This window comes from Balaenoptera musculus, chromosome 15, assembly GCF_009873245.2.
Source record: "Balaenoptera musculus isolate JJ_BM4_2016_0621 chromosome 15, mBalMus1.pri.v3, whole genome shotgun sequence".
In the NCBI taxonomy this organism is placed as follows: domain Eukaryota; kingdom Metazoa; phylum Chordata; class Mammalia; order Artiodactyla; family Balaenopteridae; genus Balaenoptera; species Balaenoptera musculus.
In genome coordinates, this window is record NC_045799.1 from 26,600,683 (window position 1) to 26,619,305 (window position 18,623).

Consider the following 18,623-nt stretch of genomic DNA (forward strand, 5'->3'; position numbering starts at 1 on the left):
TTTATTTTTTTACCAGGAAGATTTTTTAATACTTTATAAATATATATTCTACATATTAAAAAGATTCAACTGGACTTGTTAATTGAATTAAAGGACCCCCCTAAGGCTGAGCCCTATATCACTACATGAGGTATAATAAAGTGCAAATGGCCATGACACCTTGACTTGAGCATCATTCCACAATAAAACTGAACAATGTTCAGATGACTGCAGTCATGCCTGACAGTGAGTGTTGCAGTGACCACTCACCAACCCAGGTTAAACTCACCAATGACACAAACACCTAGTCACAAAAGCAAAGTAGTTCAGCATGAAAGTCATAAAAATGTAGAACACTACAAAGGAGCTCTCACTGGTTTTACAAGGATAGGAAATTCCAAGTGTAAAAAACAATATAAATCCCACCTCTAACCAGGCAATGATGGACACTGACAGCTGACTTCAGGAAAAGCTTAAGAAAAGCAATTCAAAACAAGAATTCAAAGCATGGATAGATTTCATCTATCCCACACATCCCTGAGGACTAATTCTAAGGCCTGATGCAAGCATCTACATATAAAGTGTCAAATGTACCATCACATTACCCAGAACAACTTTTATCAGAGAAGGAACCCTGTGGCATGCCCCTAAAGACTCCAGCTTATCAGTAAAGCTTTGGTAACCATAGATAAGGTCACACAAATGTATTCAGAACTGAGAAAACTCCTATTTTCAACTAAGTAGTGGAACCACATGGTTTCTGACCTTGATGGCCCACTAGAAGAGATTTCCAAGCAGTGGGAAGAAAAATACCAAGCCATTCTGCACATGCTTCTCCTTAACACATGAGAAAAACAGACCAAAAAAATGCCACAGGACTTCCCTGGTGGCGCAGTGGTTAAGAACCTACCTGCCAATGCAGGGGACGAGGGTTCGAGCCCTGGTCCGGGAAGATCCCACATGCCACAGAGCAACTAAGCCCGTGCGCCACAACTACTGAGACTGCGCATCTAGAGCCCGTGCTCCGCAACAAGAGAAGCCACCTCAATGAGAAGCCCGCGCACCCCAACGAAGAGTAGCCCCCGCTAGCCACAACTAGAGAAAGCCTGCGCGCAGCAACGAAGACCCAACTCAGCCAAAAATAAATAAATAAATAAAGGCATAAAGAATATTTTTAGAACTAGAAAAAAACTGAATATGGACTATATATTATATACTACCGTATCATTACATTTCTTGACTATAACAATGGTATTGTGGTTATGTAGGATAATGTCCTTGCTCCTAAGACATACATTCTAAGATATGTAGGGGTGAAGTACCAGTACTAGTTGAACACTTTTAAATGGTTCTGGGAAAAAAAGCATACATATGTAGAGAGGGATAAAGCAAATGTGGCAAACCTGTAACAATTAGGAAGAAAGCAAGATAGGTGGGGTGTTCAGTGTAGTACTCCAATTTTTCTGTAGGTTTGAAATTTCTTCAAATGAGGATAAAAAAGGAAAAAATGCACCACCTTGCACTTTATTCAGCAGACCTGGGTCCTCGGGTGATGAGGATGGTAATCAGCTGGTTCAGATTTTTGGTATCCTTTCTTATCCATTCCCAAATAACAATAAAGTAAATGCCTGCACAACTTCTGGAAGATAGCGTGGTGATAATGAGGCAATTAATAAGACTAATCGACACTTCACACTCTCAAGGAGCCCCGGGAGGGGCGGGGGCGGCGGTGGAGAATAGGTGTGCCTGTATGTATCCATACCATCATGGCAAATATATTAACTGAATACAACAAGCAGCAAAGTTATAAGGAAATTATAATCCAATTTTTTCAAACATCATTAACATAAATTATCATTTAGGTTACAAGTCGCAGAATTTATGGGCTACCTTCACTTTCTCTGTTGCATTTTACTTTCTGTTGCATTTGTACATATCGCTTTCTAACAGGTCAAAATATTAAAAGAGACACGCACGGATAGCACGCACGGATAATCAATCAAGCTAAAAGTCTACCAGGGACTTCCCTTGTAGCGCAGTGGTTAAGAATCTGCCTGCCAATGCAGGAGACACGGGTTCGAGCCCTGGTCCAGGAAGATCCCACATGCCGCAGAGCAACTAAGCCTGTGTGCCACAACTACTGAGCCTGCGCTCTAGAACCCGCAAGCCACAACTACTGAAGCCCATGTGCCTAGAGCCCATGCTCTGCAACAAGAGAAGCCACCACAATGAGAAGCCCCTGCGCACCGCAACAAATACTAGCCCCCGCTCACCGCAACTAGAGAAAGCCCGCATGCAGCAACGAAGACCCAATGCAGCCAAAATAATAAATAAATAAATTTATTAAAAAAAAAATTATTAAGCATGGACCATGCCAAGAATTCTGCCCAGAGACAAATTACAAGGACAAATGAAACTCAATTCCTATCCTTAAGGTATCCATAGAAATAGGTATTTCTCCTCCCTCTTAAAAGAGAAATGTTCCATTAACAGGCACATTTGTAACACATATAATACACACAACTATAACTATACATAATTACCTATAATTACAATATATATAATAATATATAATAGAAAAATGCCATTAACAAGCAATTAAGGATAAGGAACCTAAAGGAATATCATACAGGGTACCATTTATTAAGGACTGACTGTGTCAGGGAGGCATACACCACCATAAAGAGGGGTTAAATCTGTCCCAGGTTACAAAGCTAAATTTTGAACTCAGGGCTCTGACTCTTCCAAGGCTCAGTTCCTGACATTACATTATGCTGCCTTTTAAAGTCTGAAATACTACAAATAAAAACAATATAGAGAACAGCACAGATATCTGAACATAAGATACATCTGATGTGTACCTAAAGATCAAGTTTTATGACCACAGGTTATACAGTTGGTATTTGTTCAAGTGTTTAATTTTTAATTAAAGAAAACAAGTCTATCAAAACAAAACTAAAAGAGAAAAGTCTGTTTACGGACTACTGCAATTTATAACTACATTATGGAAGATTATAAGGATCAGCATCAAATTTTCAGTTTCTCACCATCAACAGGTCAACTATGTCTAAGTTAGGAGTCAGCAAACTACACCCCCAAGCCAAATCTAGCCCACTGCTTGTTTTTATAAATAAAGTTTTATTGGAACACACCCATGCCCATTCGTTTGTGCATTCTCTGTGGCTGCTTTCCTGCTTCAGTGGCAGAGTTGAATAGTTACGATAGAGACATTGTGGCCCACAAAACCTACAATATTTATTTTCTGGTCCTTTACAGAAAAAAATCTGCCAATCCCTGGTTTAAATGATGTATATCACAAATGGTAGAAAAATAATTAGCTTGTTCATTTCAGCTCTATTTAAGCTTATGAACTGAACCTGATTTAAGTTCTCTTCCTTTGTAATTAGTGTCACTTGGTAAATGCTGAGTTTTTGAATTTCCACAAGTATTTTCACATTTCAGTTATTTTCCATAGAGTAGGTCTTACTTGGCTGTTCAGTAATTTATCCTTCACATATTATTACAAACAAAACTATAATTAAGGCACATTTGCAATTACCCCCACACATACTTATCCCTCTATTGCATACAATCTGCAAAGATATAAACAAGGAAAAACTGAATACAGACACAATAGCTGATATGACTAAATAATTCCTAATATTCTGTTCACACTAGAACATCTCAATGTGCCATTTCAGAAAAACAGCATCAGCATCACCTGCCTGCCTATTAGAAATGCAAATTCATGGGCCACAGTCCAGACCTACCAGGTGATTCTTATCAACACTAAAAGTTGAAGAACCACTGCACTAAAGTAGAGTTTATATTACTTACCTTGAGTGTAAAAAGGCTGATTCGGCCAGGTAGTTTATAAAATAACCCCTCTCCTCCTCTTGAATTGGAATGTAGCATGGCATTAAGACATGCAAGAGGGGATGTCCCACTGTAAAAACATACAAGGATGGAAGGTCATACAAATCAATATGTCTACTTACTCAAAGCTCTAATACCCTTTAACTCACTCTTAAATCAAGAAAAAGAGGAAGAAATATAAAAGAAAACATCCCATGACAAGAATTCTACTTTGAAAGTGGCAAAAGAGCAACAAATGAAATTCACATAAATCACACCCAGAGAGCTCTGGGATAAGACATGCTATCTGATATCTCCACTTCAGTGCCTTTTGACAATATGAACCAAACTCTCAAGAAATTTAGAAACACTACACAATGATTTTTCAGGTACACTCAGGAGTTTTGAAAAAAAAAATTACCCAATATTTTTATTTACCCAAAATATTTAAATTTTAATGTTAATTAAAAACAAAACCGAGAGTTTCCCAGCATCTATATTCCAACCTGCATATCATGCTCAGAAACTGCCACATAACATTTTCAACACAAAAACCACAGAATCACTGGTGCTGTCCCAAGAAAATAAGCACACTTTTTTTTTCCAGTTAACATTTTCTAATAAACACACAAAAGGAACAGTATTTCATTTGCTTTTTCTCAGTTGGGAAGGGGGAAAGATGGGTTTTATTTTATATCTACCCAGGAGCAATAATTTAAATTTGAATATAAAAAGTCAAATGGATTTAGTACCCAATAATGCTCAAACATTAAACCAAAAAAAAGAGATAGCATATTAAGTTATATCATGGTCCCTGCTACAACAGAAGGTCGCAAAACAATGACAACTCATGTGAGTTAGCGACTACTTACTAAATCTTAAAATAGAAAAGCTGTCAAAAATACAGACAAATGCCCATTATTAATATTAACTGAGTTTGGCGCTAGCATGTTAGTGCTAGGGTTCACCTGTGCACCTTCTCTTCCCTCTCCCCAGCAGGTTAAATAAATATAAATATCTCAAGTAAAGCCTCTCAGCATTTTTCAGAATTAGAGGCCCTAATTTATGCAGAGTGTTAAAAATAAATTGAGTCTAAAAAAGCCATCCAAAAAAACCCTATTACTTATTTGGCTTTGGAACACACTGGATGTTTAAAAAAAAAAAAAATTTCACCAAGAACCAATCTTTAAAAGAAACCTTGTGCAGAATCTGGAGTATCAAGTGGGTGTGCTAATGTCTCTGCTACAGTGGGGAAGGGCATGCTGGCAGAGTCTTTCTTGAAACAGTGTGACTCCTACACACTATACCTCTGTCTACAAATCACAGAGCTGCTCACTCATCATGAGCCACCATGACTACTTCATAATTCCTGTAAGAGCTAGAAGCAGAAACAAGTTAGGTTCTCAACTCCATCTGTCCCAAAGGGACTAATTTACCTTCTATAGGCACAGTGGTCCAACAGCAGTGCAGACAGCAGCATGATGGGAAATAGCCCATAAAAACAAAACAAAACAAAAAAAACAATTATAACACTACACAGTGCATAGGTAGTATTTAAATGGATGTATCTAGACAATCCTGATCTTCCCTCCCCACAAAACGTCAGCTAGAGAATGTTTGAAGTGACAACTGGAAAGTGAGGATCTTTTGATCCTAAAAGATCAATTTCAAGCAGCTAAAGCTTAACCAGCAAAATATATGCTGTCTGTTCTGAATTCCAAGAAGGAACTGTGTTGTGCTCTCCTCTTTCATTTTAATTTTAAAAAAAGGTTGGGGTGAGGAGAGAAAGGATTCAGGACAGGCACTGGTTTTTGTTTGTGCCTGCAATTCTTTCTGTGTTTCCAATTTGTTGCTTCTCTAGGAAAAATATATCATAGGATAAGAAAATCAAGGTCACCTCCAAATTTAGTATGCTCATATCATGAATGCCTACAATCAGTAGGGGGGAAAAAAGCCAGTGGGTTTTATGGTGATTAGACCACCCTTCTTTGATCCTAAAACGAAGGACTTCAAAGATATGGTATAGAGAGAAGGAAAGTTTTGGACACGATGGAGCCTATCAGAGTCTGTCCCTTCTCTATCACTGAAACTTGCAAAACAGAGTATACGAGAAAATGTGCTGACTCCTTACACAAAAAACAAGCTCCATGTCGAAATTTATGGGAGAGCAAGGATAGGGAAAGCCACTGCACCTCTGATGAAAACAAATGAATGTTTAGCCACTCCCGCCTTCCACCCAGAGGACACACAACATGGGAGATAGTTCCACACCACCACCAGATATGCACATGCGGACTTTCTAATATCACTGCCTGAGTGCAGGAAGACACGTGTCCTATGAAATCCTCACATTAAGCAACAAGAGCCATACAAACCTCATTTCCTTTAGTCCTTCTGCCTCTATGACCTGCAGAATCTGTTTTGGTGTCATTGGAGCGTCTGAGTAGTTTTCTAGTACCTGAAGAAATATAAATGTTCTGATTTCAGTGTGCAACTTCTATTTACATCCATCACTATATAACATGGGCTACAATTCTGCTATGAGGTACCGCTGCTGACAATTTATTTATTTATTTATTTATTTTAAATTTATTTTTATATTTATTTTTGGCTGTGTTGGGTCTTTGTTTCTGTGCGAGGGCTTTCTCTAGCTGCGGCAAGTGGGGGCCACTCTTCATCGCGGTGCGCAGGCCTCTCACTATCGTGGCCTCTCGTTGCGGAGCACAGGCTCCAGACGCGCAGGCTCAGTAGTTGTGGCTCACGGGCCCAGTTGCTCCGTGGCATGTGGGATCTTCCCAGACCAGGGCTCGAACCCGTGTCCCCTGCACTGGCAGGCAGATTCTCAACCACTGCGCCACCAGGGAAGCCCCGCTGCTGACAATTTAGTCTTTCCACAGACAAAATTACTTCCGAAACTAAATTACACATATATCTTAACTAGTTGCTGAAAGTGACTGCAATTAGATGAAATATTCTAATTCTCAATTCTGAAAACACACAACCTCTTAGCATACATGTTATGGTATGTGGGGCCTTAGCAACCTTGATTACCGCTTAACTTGATGCTGTTAATACAGTTAAACCATAGAATACATAGTTTTCTACACAATAAATTATAAGACAGAAATGCATTCAGATTTTCTTTCCCAAGGAACTTTGATTAGTACCCATATATTTTTATCTTTTTTTTTTTTTTTTGGGCCACACTTGCGGGATCTTAGTTCTCCAAACAGGGACTGAACCTGTGCCCTTGGCAGTGAAAGCACAGAGTCCTAACCACTGGACCACCAGGGAATTCCCAGTACCCATATTTTTAAAATGATGGCTTTTGTGCCACTGGGTTGTGAAATTCTGTTAACTGCCACAGTACATTTTGCCATTTGGCAACATGATGCTGTGATCCTATATGATTGGTGCAAGCAAACAATGAGAAATGGAACATCCCACTTATGTTAGCGACATCTATAACTAAGTCCTGGCAGTAAGGTCATAGTGAGCAGCCGGAGCTCTCTCACTTGAAGAAGCTGAGTTGTTTTAGAAATGTTATTCTTCTCAGGGAGGAAAAAAGAGAGGCTGTCAATATCTCTGTACCATCTCTACCAGTGCAGCTGCTGAGGTTACTCCAAACCACACCAACATCTTGCAGTCATTTAACAACCGTAACAACGAAGTACTGTACTGCTCTGTCACAAGTAAACTGTACAGCCAGAAGCCCGACAGGACTGCTGCGAAGGTTCTCTCTGTGGAAGAACATGAACCCTGAGCACTAAAGGAAGTCAAGTTTTGGAGGAGTAGCTGCTGAAATAAAACCTCTGTCTACCATGGTCCCATTCTTAGCCTCTCTCTGTTCAGTTTTTACATTCTCCTTGGGCGTCATTATCATCTCTCACAGTTTCAACTACTACCCAAATTCTAGTAACTCCCAAATCTCTACCTCTAGCCTGGACTGCAGACTGCTCCCCAAGCTTCAGACTCCAAACACTCAGCTCTGTACTGGACGTCCCACACGCTCACCTACTCTAATTCATCCCCCCCTTCTAACATTCCTCTCGCGGGTCGGCAGCCTGTCTCATCACCTAATTCAGAAACCCAGGCATCACCCTTCACTCTCACCTGTCCCCCAGTCCCCACCACCAGTTTCTGACCCGACCTGACACAATAGCGTTTTCGCTAACATCCCTGCAACCAGCCCTGCTTTCCTCAAATTCACTCGTACTCCGCTGCCATCCTTCATTCAACAAATACGTGAAATACTCACTTTGTGCTAGGGACAATTCTAAAAATTCACCAGTAAAAAAAGACCAAATCCCCGTTTTTGCAGAACTTACCCTGCTATAGCCCCAGTTCAGTCCAACAAAATAAACCTGCCCTCATCACTTTTCCACTTTAAAGTCCTTCAACAGCAACCTAATTATATACAGCGAAAGCTGAAGTTTCCAGAGAGACCACTAGCCCACTGGAAAAGCACAGGCTTTAGAACCAGACAGACCTGGTTCTAAGGAATTCAAATTCTGGTCTTCTAAACTTGGGCAAGTTACCTACCCACCCTAAGCCTAGGCTCCTTCGTTTGTGAAGGAAGGATGCTGAGATCTTCCTCTCAGAGTTGCTGTAGAGATTAGAGATAATGTATGAGTGCTTACAGTGCCTGGCACAAAGTAGGTGTGTGCTGGCCTGGCGTACAAGGCCCTCACAATCTGATCTCTGCCTGTCTCTCTGATACTCCACAAACTTTATGTTCCAATAACTATGTGTAGTTCTACCCAGTTCCCACACTCTCCACCCTGCAAATAAACACACACACTCCTATTTTTTGTTACCAGCTCCTGCTTACGTCCTCTGTGACAGGCCTAACTCCCACTGACCCTTCAAGATTCAGTTCGGAAATCACCTTCCTCCAGGAAGCCTTCTCTGCTCTCTGCCAGACAGTTCAATGTCTCTTTTCAGTGCCCCATAGTTGCACAACACTGATAATTTATCTTCCAAAGCAGGACACTTGAGAGTAAAAGGAGGAGCTATTCATAATTATGCTTAGACAATGAGCAGGAACCAGGATGTCTATTACCATTTACACATCTATGATGGCACTTACCATGCCTGTAATGAAATTCTATTCACCTGTCTGGACCTTCTCCATCCCCAGAAAAACCAGAAGCTCCTCAAGGGCAAACCTTATCCATCTCTGTATTCCAAGAACCTAAGTGCCAAGTTAAGCAGTGTTGACTTGAACAAACCCACAATACAAGCTACTAATGTTCACTGCCACAGATATAACTTCTTTGATACTAATTGTAAGCTAAGCTAGTGAATTTTTGTATGCTAATTTTTTTTTTTTTTTTTTTAAAGAAGCATGACTCTGAAAAATTAGCTACCAATTATTTAAACAGCAGTCAGGAAGAGCCTGAGAATCTAAGAGAGAGGAAACAAAATCTCTAAAGGGAAGTTAGATCAAAAGATACGAAGTTTTCACTTTTATTAAAACTGTATATGCCTCGGGCTTTTAGTATAAAGACAATTCAGCAGTGTTCTATCCCTAGTCTGTCTTTCTAAAGCACACTTAAAAAAAAAAAAAAAAGTATCTCTTCTCCAACTTCAAAGGGAAAAAAATGTTTGATGTAAGAATGGTCAGTCATGAATCAAAGTGAAAGATAAAGCATGCAATGAAGAGTTTCTCAAAGCCAGGGAGAATCCATTTAAGGGCATTCAATCTAAAGGGAAATCCACTCAGCTATTTCTCCCAAACAAATTGTTCCTAACAAGTAGGAGGATTTATACCCACCCAACCCCCAAAAGTCTACCTCCTACATCTAGGAAAAACAAGACTACAAAATGTTTGAAAGAAGAATATCTACTTCTCAACAACATAATTAACAGCTGCAAAAATCAACCTCCTGGGGCTTACTACACTACTGAAATTGTCCAGAAGTCTCTTCTTTCCTACCAAAATAGTTTTAAAAGGGTTCCTGGTATCACTTTAGCCACCAATGTGAGCAAGGTCGGGAGCAATATGAAACTGCCCCCAAGCAAGTGCATCTGATCACCACTGCAAGCACTCCAAATTCACCTGTCCAAAGAGTAATTAGATCTAATCTACTGCCCTACCATTATAGCTCACTGGAGTCAAGCTTTTCTCTAGCCAGTATAAGCGCTCACAACTCTCCAGCACTTGGTTTGTTACAACAATTTTTTTTTCCCCAAATGAGGAGAGAACTCTAAAAGTTCCCCCTTGCTCACCAACTAGTCCCATCCAAAGGGACAGAAAATTCTAAACAAAAAACAATAAAAGACAGGCAAAACTACACACCATATTCCCACAAGTCATCTTTCATGTGTTTAAGAGCACCACAAGTAATTCCAAGTAGGACTTACTATTTTTTAATGAAGAACCACAGAAGTAAAAGAAGAGAAAGAACTTACTGGGATAATCTGGCATGAGTTGAGCCAACGATAAAACAGAAATAGCAACCTAGATACTGGAGTGCAGATCACAGTAAATTCAAGAAACTAAAGAGGCTTAAGAGTGGACCCCAAATTCCTAGAGACTTTCAACTAGGAAGAGCCAACAAAGCTTTGAGACGAGCAGACTTTAGAACTCTGTCAAGACATAAATAACACAGGATTTAAAGGTACTTTCACCTACCTCTAACAAGTAAAACTCTGGCAAGCAAATTTCCTTTTGGTGCCCAAAGTCATAAACACCTGCAGAACAGAAACTCAGAGGAGAATTTCAATGAACAGACTCAACCTCCAGAAGAAAGAGAGCATGTCCTTTTGGCTCTCCTCTACTCTCCTTCAGGCCTAAATTTGTTTCCAGGTAAAGCAACAATGGAGAAATCCTGAAACTACCAAGAGATCCTGAAAGCTAACCAAAGCTTCCAAATCTGACTGAACCTGCAAAAAGTATTGTACTTCAAAATCTTCAAATTTCATATGCCAAACCAAACAAATTAACTGAAGCACAAAACTTCAGCATACAAACTAATTGCTACTTCTGTTTCTTGGGGAACAAATGCCTGGGGAAGATGATCAGGTACACCAGTTTAATTTCTCCTATAAACCAGTGTTAGTTCTTTTAAGTCAATAACTGAGTTTTACAGGCTCCAAGAAAGAAAAAGGTGTACCAAAGATTTGTAAAAACCTCCAACACATATTTGTCTTTTTTTGCACAACACCTTTGAGGCAGGAACCCTACTTCCCAATAAAATGAAAGATTAGAAGGTTGAGCTTCATTCATCATTAAAAGTGAATTACAGCAATTACATATAAACTACAGGGTGTCATGAGACAAGTATACTATCTGCACTATAACCCTGCTTTGTGACAGTTATGAGAAAGTGACATCTCTGAGACAAGCATAACCTGTTACTATTGTCATCAGCAAGATTTTATGAGAACATGTCTCAAAGTGTCTTAGCTTTCTGGGTGCAAATCCAAAAGGAATATATATTTCACTTGCAAGTCCTCTGACACTTTAAGAACAGAAAATTCACAACCCCCATTACCAGGCAGCTTCAAATACTCAAATTACTCTCTCCTTTGCTAAGTCCTCACTGAGCATTATCTTCAGAGACACTTGGTCTTTGCCCAACACTTCATGTATACATGCACCAGAACACTAAGGAATAGAGAACACACGCATACATTCTTTGCAAAGTGTAGTTAGTTCTCTGCAGAGTGCCTATTTCCAGTCTAGCTTGTGAAGTCCGGTCAGCAGAATCTCAGAAGTGTGGTACGTGGGCCACCTGCTTTACAACCAACCCGAGAAGCTGGTTAAAATGAAGATATTCAAGCTCTACTCCAGAATCTCAGACTCAGTAGGTCTTAAGTAGGGCCCTAGGATGAGCATTCCTAACAACCTCCCCAGGTGTCTCCACAGGACACTAAAGTTTGAGAACCAAGGCTCAGGGTGCAAGCTGGGAGTAAGCATTTGCTTCCCTCCACACACCTGGTTTAGATTGCGAAAGCTCAAAATGCCACTCGCGTCCTTGAAACTGGGGGCTCTTTCCAACCCCTGGAGTCAAACGCACCACCCCACTGCCCACCAGGAAGCGAGGGAGGAGCTTCCGACCCTTCCCGGAAACCTAACTCCCCCGAGTGCATAAACGAAGCTTCCCCAGACCCCCTAGAAGCTGCCAAATAGTGGGGGAGGGGAGGCGGGGGCCCCGCCGCCCGGCGGGGGAGGAGCCGGCCTGCCAGCTCGACCCCTCCGCAGGAATTTAGAGGGGGGACGTGCAGAAAAAGGCGCCACCTCCGACCCGGCGGGGGACCTCTCCCCACCCAACGCCTTGGGGGATTGTCCCTTTCCAGCAGGAAGGGTGGCCCGCCCCCTCCTACAGTGGGCAGGGCTTCGCCCCTCCCCCTCCCAGTGGGGGGTGCTCGGCGAGCCAACCCCCCACGCCCCCCATCGAGCCCCCCTCGGCGGCCCGCCTCACCAGGCGCGCGGCCTCTGCCCACGTGCGCTCCTTCTTCCTCTTCTGTTTGTCCTTCATCCTCCTCCTCCCCGGCGGCGGCGGCGGCGGCGGCTCCACGCGGGACCTCCGGGCGGGGCGGGCTGGGGCGGCGGCGCGGGGCTGGGGCGGCGGCGGCGGCGGCGGCGGTGGCGGCGGCGGGGGGCGCGTGGCGGCGGCGGCGCGCGAGAAGTCGGGTGCGGCCGGGGAGAGGGGGCGGGCGCGCGGGGACCGGCTGGCGCTAGACCCGGCGCGAGGGCGGCGGTGGGGGAGGGGTGGCGGCTCCACGCGCCCGCGCTGCGTCAGTTGCCCGCGGCGGCGGCAGCAGCGGCGAAGGAGAAGGAGGTAGCCCCGCGATCGCTAAGGAATGCGGCGGCTCCGCATAACCACGGGGTCAGAGGTCACGGCTCCGGCCTCCGCTTTCCCGCTCTGCTGCGAGGCCAAGACCGGACTGGCGGCGGGGCGGGAAGGCGAGACGCGGCTTTCCCTTCGGCGCCCGGGTGTGTGCGTGTCTGCCGTGGGTGTGTGTGAGTGTGTGTGAAGAGTGAGGAGGGGGAGTGTGGGGTTTTTTTTTTTTGAACAAAAACAAACCGAAAGGGCGGCTGGGAGTCGTAGTCCCGGCTGCCTCTCTGGCCTCCCCCGCTCCGGAAGAATATGGCCGAGTGAAACTCTTGGACCACACTTCCCAGCGTGCCCCGCGGCCCGTCTTTTCCGCCCTCCCCTCCCTTCCTCTGCCCCGCGCAGAGCTCGATAAGGAAGGGGGCCGGACAGTCGTTCGGGAAAGGGGCTGGGCGGAGTCTCGCGAGGTGCGGGAACTGGCTGGGGGCCTGAGGCATTCTGGGAGGCGATGCTGGGAAGGGGCGGTGGCCCTGTGCCCCACCACCCTGAGCTCTGTTTAACCCCTTCGGCGCTTCTCGCCTTGGGGCCGCCACGCGGGTAAAGGTGGGGATCGAGAACTGGTAGCTCGACTTCCAGCGCCCACTTTGTGCCTCTCTCCGCCTGAGCGGTTTTCACTGACACTTCTTGTAGGTAACAAGAGACAGGACTTTCCCTTTTGGTCCTCCCCTAAATGACTCACTGCCGCATAATAATGAGACAAAAAGATACTCATACCAGTAAAACGGTTATTTCACGATTGATGAACCTAGACAGTTCCCCATTTCCTCCTGTGCTTTCATGCCGCTATGTATTTGCAGAAGCTGTATTTGCAGAAGCTGCACATGCAGCCTACAGCGTTCATGCCACCTGGTGAACTTGGTGATACGATTATGGGTTGTGTGAAGAACTTGGACTTTGGGGACATACCGGAATGCACCTGAGGCCTTCTTAGAGGCAATACCCTGAAGGGAACACAGAACCTGGAGTCAAACGGACCTAGACCGGAATCCTGGCTAAGCCACTCCATGGCTATCAGCCTAATACCTCACAGCATTATTGAGATTAAAATCAACATAAAACACCTGGCAGGTTGGAAGAGGGTGTGAAGGGGGACCATGACATTAGGTCCATATAATTTGGCTCCTGACATAAAGCAAGTGTTTAATAATTGGTACCAGCTGAGGGGCAATGGGCACTGTACTTACCCTCTCTGAGCCTTGGTTGCAGAGCATGAAATGAAATGAGGTTCAGAGTACCCAACACATAGGTTTTCTGTGCCTATTTGTTGAATCAATCAACATCCAGAAACATTCCTAGCATCAGTCCTAAACTGGGTAGTGGCCAGTTCTTTAAAATTAGGGAGGAAGGGTCAATGGCCACATTTGAAAGTTTTCCCAGGGTGAGGAAGCACACCCTCCACTCCCTGGTGTTAGCACAGTGCTTAGGGAAGATCAACACGTGCTGCCAAAGCCTAACATCACGGAGTTCAGTGCTCCTGCTTCTAATGCTCGTCACCCAGAAGACTTTCACGTCCAATAAACAAAACCCTGCAAAGTGAATAGACTGTAGAAGGTGAAATAGGCATGTTTTTAAATCTTCTGTCCCCTTCTAACTTAACCCCAAGAGGGGGAAAGGAAGAACCCCACCTCCACGACCAAAAAATTGTTTGACCTGATTTTTCACAAAGGGGTGGTGGTGGTGGTGGTGGTTGTGGTTTAATCTACAGCAGACACAGTGACCTTTGACAAGTCATTTGGCTTGTTTCAAATGTTTTCTTCTTGAGTAGCTTCACACCCCTCTGACCTCCAAGGAGTCACTAGAGAAGATTCATTCTAAAATTTACATGTTTAGTACAGGCACTGTGGTTGGCAGAATAACGTCCTCCTCGCCCTCTCCCCCCCAAAAAATGAAAACTATCTATGCCCTAGTCCCTGGAACCTGTGAATATGTTACATTCCATGGCAAAAGGGACATTGCAGATGGAATTAAGGACCATAAAATAGGGAGATTATCCTGGATTATCAGGGTGGACCCAGTGTAATCACATGGACCCTTAAAAAGCAGAAGAGGAATGCAAAAGAGATGCTTTGGAGAGAAGAGGCAGGAGAAGAATCAGATTCGCAGCTCGAGAGGAACTCAACCCACTGTTGATGAAGGGGCCATGAGCCAGGGAATGTAGGCAGCCTTTAGAAGCTGAGAACAAGCCCTGTCAGCAAGTAATGGGACCTCAGTCCTGCGGCCTCATGGGACTGAGCTTTCACAACCTGACTGAGCTTGGAAGCAGGTTCTCCCCACCCCAACCCCGGAATCTGCAGAGAGGAGTCCAGTCCTGCTAACACCTTGATTTTAGCCGCATCCGAGAACCAGCTGAGCCACACAGTCCAGACTTCTGACCCATAGAAAGTGTGAGACAGAAGGTTTTAAGCCACTAAATCTGGTAACTTTTTACAGTAGCAAAAGAAAGCTAATGCAGGCAGGCACCGTGGAAACGCCTTTAAGTTTTTCAGCCAATTCTGCCTGGCTCTCAGTTGGGTCAAGCCATGGGGGAATCCAGATGTGAATGTTTCAAGGTCTCTGCCCTTGCAGAATCAAACGGAAACTAATGACAACATCATAGTTAAGTGTGAAAAGAGTATGTTCAGAGGACTATACAAGATGTGGTAGAAAATTGGCTTTAGTCACTAAACCTTAAATCGCTGTCATTTTTAAAGTTAATGACACTCATGAGTATATTCTCTTGTCACAAGCACCAAAGACAAACCTATACATTTTTTTGGTGTGTGTTTTTCTTTTTTTAATCACAGTGCTTTTATTTTTATTTTTTTTTATAGTGAATACAGAGAGATGTCAGAGGAGCTAGTTAGAGTAGCAAGTATTAAATTTATTTATTTATTTATTTATGGCTGTGTTGGGTCTTTGTTTCTGTGCGAGGGCTTTCTCTAGCTGTGGCAAGTGGGGGCCACTCTTCATCGCGGTGCGCAGGCCTCTCACCATCGTGGCCTCTCTTGTTGCAGAGCACAGGCTCCAGACGCGCAGGCTCAGTAATTGTGGCTCACGGGCCCAGTTGCTCCGTGGCATGTGGGATCTTCCCAGACCAGGGCTCGAATCCGTATCCCCTGCATTGGCAGGCAGACTCTCAACCACTGCGCCACCAGGGAAGCCCCAATCACAGTGCTTTTATTACAAAATTTGTTTGAAGTCACACAGGTGCCACAGGGCAGTATAAGATAAACGGGACTGATATTCAACCTGCCCTGTTTGGGGGTGAGTCAGTGTTTTCAAACTGCACAGTTATGAGCGAAGCACACATTCAGGAATCTGAATAACAAACACACCACCAGCAGACCCAAGCATTCCCAAAAGGACACATATACCCCTGAAACCTCACTATGAGATAATGCATTGCCACTGGCTTTGGACTTCGGCAGGCCTGGGTTTGAATCTTCTTGCAGTCATTCTCCAGCTGTGTGGTCTTGGTCAAGTTATGAAAACTCCCATTGACTCAGAGCCATCAATTTAGACAATGGGGTACATAAACCCAAAGGGTGGAATTGGGATTAAATGGGACCTTTGTAAAACACCGTGAACACAGTAGACTCACTGAAGGCCAGCTCTCTTTGCCACCAAGAAGGTTTAGAGTCTGAAGTGTAAAAAGTGCCTCATTTTTATACTTCAGTGAACCTTCAGTGAACCCTGAAACAGAGTTTGCCACACTAATGAATGTTCTCTCCCAGTGACTCTGTCCCCATCTTCAAATGAAGTTGAGGTTCAGAGCGGTCAAATTACCTCCCTCAGGTCCCAGTGAGATCACATCTGCTAAACTTCCAGTATAGCAGATGATCCACAAATGTGCACCTCTCCTGGTACCTCCCACATTTCATTTCCTTGTATGATTTTTGGTCTAACGTCTGTGCTCTTGTTAGCATCTTCTTGGGGTCATCATCACACCAACATCTGGCACAGTCTTGGCACATGGTAGGCACTCAATCTGGATGACTTTACTCAATAATTACTTTATTGGACAAAGTCCCTAACTACTAATTTCCCGTGGAATGAGCCCCATCCAGTATTTCGAACCTGCCCAGGCAGAATTGGTAAACAGTGAGGCAGGATTCACCCAAACAGACCTATGCGAGTTGTAAAGATGCTTAGGGGTGGAGACCTCCTCACCTCACTGTGGTTGTTAGGCACAGAATCTGCCCACATGATGGGCAGCCCTAACTCAGCTTACCTGCCATTCACCATCACTTAAATCCATTCCTGTTTTTTAGTCTCCTATAAGGCTGAAAAAGTGTTTAAATCCCATTTTACGCCACCAAAATGTTAATAATGGTTACTTCTGGTTTGTGAGACTACAGCCAATTTGGGGGGAGGGTATTTCCTACAAAGTATTACATTTTTTTAATTGAAAAAAATTATTTTTCATCTAAACCACAAAACAAAGCATTTAGATTAAGGTGGCAGATATAATGTTTTTCACTTCTTTACACTTGTCTGTAGTCTCCAAATCTTCTAGAATGAGTATGTGCTACTCATACTCATTTGAGTATGATGAAAAAAATAAAGATTTTAATGCTTAACAGTGTGAGAACACCTTTAATAATACTTCTTTTCATTTTACTTAAAAAGATTTGTGGAATCCCCTCCCAAATGGCCTCAAAGGATGACCTGAGCTAGTTTTTCCTAAAAGTATAGATAATAACAGCCCTCTGCCTGATTCTTTAAGGTTTTCAGGTGGAGATTTCAGGACCCCACTAAGGAGCCCATCCCAATTTTCAATCTCTCTTAATGCCAGTGAGATGTACTCATCTACCATAAATCTTCCTCGTCTCAATTTAAGACATTTCCTCTATTCCTTCTCTGTGAAGAAGGAAAAGAAACTTTAAAGTGCATTTAAACACCAAAATTTTTTAAGAGTGGTGCTAATTTGATGAAATTGGGTTGTTTCTTCATTTTCAATTTTTTATACTGAAAACATTAACTTACACACTGCCTCAAGTGGCTTTTGTCCCCCCTCATCTTTAATGATTGCTAATAACTGAATGTGAAGTTGAGGGTCTGGATAAATGGCTTTCACAGGCCTTAACTCTTGAATATCACAACCCACCATGTGAGCTGAGTAAGAAAATTGGCAGGGCCAGTAAAGCAAAGGCGCTTTCCCCAAGATCGCACAATTAGTTGTTGGAGTCGAGATTTAAACTTAAAACTCCTCATTCCAAATTCCTTCTAAGGCACTGTGGTAGCCAGCCTCCAAAATGCCCCCCACCACATGATTCCCAGCCCTGACATTCAAATCCTTTTTAGTCCCCTCCCACTTTGAAATAGGGCTGAACTATGGAACCAATAGGATATTTTGCAAATGACCATGTGTGGCTTCTGGGGCTAGGTCATAAAAGACACTGCAGCTTCTGCCTTGTTCTCTTAGATCACAGGCTCTGGGGGAGGCCAGGCACCCTGTCGTGAGGACACTCAAGCAGCCATATGGAGAGGTGATGTCTACACGGCCAGTAGCCCCAGACAAGCTTTCAAATGACTTCAGCCCTGGCTAACATCTTGAGAGATCAACCTCATAAGAGATCCAGAGCCAGAATCACCCAAATATGCTGCTCCTGGGAACTGTGTGAGATAATGTTTATTGTTTTAAGTCACTAAGTTCTCAGGTAATCTGTTACACAGAACTAGACAACTGAGAAAGACAGTGCCTCCCTTCTGCTTAGTTTGTACATTCTGTGAAAGCTGCTGAAAATCAAGGGACCCTCTTTCTGGAAAAACTTTACTTACACTATTTATACAAAATTCTTTATAGCATTTCAGGGTGTGCCCAGACCCCCTGAAGCCAATATAGTAATGCTAGTAACAGTAGTACTCCCCCTTTTCTCAAAGGCTCAGAGAAATAAAACCCCTTGTCCCAACTTGTGGAGCTACTCTATGCCAGAGCCAGGGTTGAAACCCAAGTAACCTAACTTT

The 18,623-nt window shown here is 43.5% G+C and overlaps 1 protein-coding gene across 5 annotated transcripts in view; it reads right to left on the reverse strand.

The window, feature by feature from the left end:
- Positions 1–12,383, reverse strand: part of ASXL1 (ASXL transcriptional regulator 1) — a 68,726-nt gene extending 56,343 nt beyond the window's left edge. For all 5 annotated transcript variants that reach the window (XM_036824628.1, XM_036824627.1, XM_036824630.1 and 2 more), the window contains exons 1-4: positions 12,264–12,383; positions 6,210–6,292; positions 5,271–5,273; positions 3,817–3,925 (exon numbers count right to left, since the gene is read on the reverse strand). In XM_036824628.1, the coding sequence (XP_036680523.1) occupies positions 3,817–3,925; positions 5,271–5,273; positions 6,210–6,292; positions 12,264–12,320 (252 nt within the window). In that variant the 5' untranslated portion in view covers positions 12,321–12,383. The remainder of the gene's footprint in view (positions 1–3,816; positions 3,926–5,270; positions 5,274–6,209; positions 6,293–12,263) is intronic.
- Between the last annotated feature and the right edge of the window lie 6,240 nt (positions 12,384–18,623).